Consider the following 2072-nt stretch of genomic DNA (forward strand, 5'->3'; position numbering starts at 1 on the left):
AAGCAAAAGAGGTCACTGGCTTTTGGCCTGAGAAGAAATGTAAAACTTTAAAGGATGATTTATTTTTTCCAGGACAAAAAATAAAATAAAAGAAAAAAGAAAAAATAAACCATGTAGACTCCAGCAGGAAGAATCCCCATGCAGAGACATAGCGCAGTGGGAGAGGTTTCCCAGGAACTGCACAGTGTGTCTCAAAGGGCTATGAAAGGTGTGTGCACTGAGTGAGAAGTAACCTAGTGTTAGGAGCTCAGCAGACAGTTTCAGTTTCACTTTCAGTTTCACCCGTTATTTGCTTTGTTACTGCCAAGAGCCTGCAGGAGTCATGGGCGGGGTGTGTGGGGAGGGAGGGGGGTGGCGCTCTGCCATGAGGAAGTTTGGCTTAAAGACACGTCCCAAAGGAGGAGATTGTCTCAAAAGTCGTTTCTGGTCCCCACCTGTCGTTTTGCTCCTCAGCATGGCTGCCTAATGTCGCAGCAGGATTTTTCAAACATGCATGAATGAGTCAAAGCAAGGCTTTGGGCATGTTTTTTATGAGAGTATAACATTATAAAATGATATAAAACTCAAAAAAGTTGATTTTACATGGTATTGCCCCTTTAAATAATAAAAAACAAAGGGGTTCTATTTAAAAATTTATATTTTATTATGTGAGGCCTTTTACTGGTCATTGTATGATTCTGGCTGGGAGTTAAGTGTTGTCCTTTAGATGTTTAAATGTTTTTCTGCAAATTATTTAAAAATGAATGAAACTGATCTGGACGCAGACTTACTGCATGAACCATAGCTGTAAGGCTGTGCACTTTTTAAAAAAATGAAATGCTGTGAGTGTTGGCCTACATTGTTTCATGTCCAGAATCTCGCTGGGGTAAATCTCCACCTCTGTCTTCCCATCAGCCTCGTSCTCATCAAGCCAGCGGTGACTGGGGAACATGTAGTTCTGACCGTGGACTGGAACCATAATTTGAACGCTGTCCAAAAACCAACCAGCGCGCATTCCTTTGTTCGTGTGACCAATCATTAAACGGTTAATCTGGAAACACAACAATTATCAGACAGAAGTGGGTTAATATTGTGATTTTTAGTAGTGATTATTAGTTTGGTAGTAGTGGTGTATAAACATGGGAGAACCTGTCCAATATCAAAAGATTCCACGGTGAAGATATCAATGCGACCCGTCTCAAAGTAGTTCCCCAAGTTATTGGTAGAAATCACCAACATCATCTTACTGCTGTCTCCTTTTTCCCCGTAGAGCTTCACAAATACGTTGGAGTCTGAGCTGCCGCCAGGGATGTCACCTGTCTTCACTGCAATATGATAGCTGATGTCTGACACAAACACACACACAGACATGAGTTCCAGGATCAAATCTAAACCCCAAATTAAACCTGGTTTTATTATAACTTACTATAAAGACGCTGTCCATCCGAGAACGGCACCAGTTCTCTGAATATCTGCCCGTCGTCCTCGTTGCGGTCCAGCCACCTGYGGAGCACAGTCAGAGAAAAGCTCTCATCTCATTTCATGATCACATWCAGGCTTGGAATGACTACTTAATGTGTGCACTCTCAGAAAAATTCATTAGAAAAACCTGATTATTCATGTAATTATCCAATCAGCCACTTACTCGACAGCGACACAAAGCATGAACTCCTTCAGCTGAGGTCAGGAGTTTCAATTTATGCTAATATCAAATGTGAAATGTTAGCCTAAGTCAAGAAAATGTTTTCCTTTTTTAAAGTTTAGTGTGAAAAAGGAGGAAAAATATGAACTCTGTAACCTAAACGTCCCTAGATGCCTTGATGCCAGTCAAAGAGTTTAGAACGAAGCAACTGTCATGGTCATGGGTGTGGCTTCTTTGCGGCAGGGGGCTGGCCGGGCGTCCTGGTGCGGGCCGGGCCGGGCCTTGGCTATCTGCTCCTCTCCASCTCAGAATGATTGGGTCTACCTCCCGGGTTTGGGTGTGTGCTGCCCTCAATAGGGGGTGGGTGCATGTCCTGGACCTGCGGGGTATAGAGTGTGTATCGGGGGTAAGAGTGGAATGTGGCGTCCTTGTATGTCTTTGATTGAGTGGG

The 2072-nt window shown here is 43.4% G+C and overlaps 1 protein-coding gene across 2 annotated transcripts in view; it reads right to left on the reverse strand.

Moving 5' to 3' along the window:
* The window catches only part of loxhd1b (lipoxygenase homology PLAT domains 1b), a 28078-nt gene that overhangs the window by 16772 nt on the left and 9234 nt on the right, over nt 1–2072 (reverse strand). The window contains exons 17-19 of one of the 2 annotated variants that reach the window (XM_014002640.1): nt 1406–1482; nt 1129–1304; nt 838–1030 (exon numbers count right to left, since the gene is read on the reverse strand). In XM_014002640.1, the coding sequence (XP_013858094.1) occupies nt 838–1030; nt 1129–1304; nt 1406–1482 (446 nt within the window). Of the gene's footprint in view, nt 1–837; nt 1031–1128; nt 1326–1405; nt 1483–2072 lie in introns of both variants that reach the window. The other variant, XM_014002639.1, reaches the window with a different exon arrangement.

Source organism: Austrofundulus limnaeus, unplaced genomic scaffold, assembly GCF_001266775.1.
Source record: "Austrofundulus limnaeus strain Quisiro unplaced genomic scaffold, Austrofundulus_limnaeus-1.0 Scaffold14, whole genome shotgun sequence".
NCBI lineage: Eukaryota > Metazoa > Chordata > Actinopteri > Cyprinodontiformes > Rivulidae > Austrofundulus > Austrofundulus limnaeus.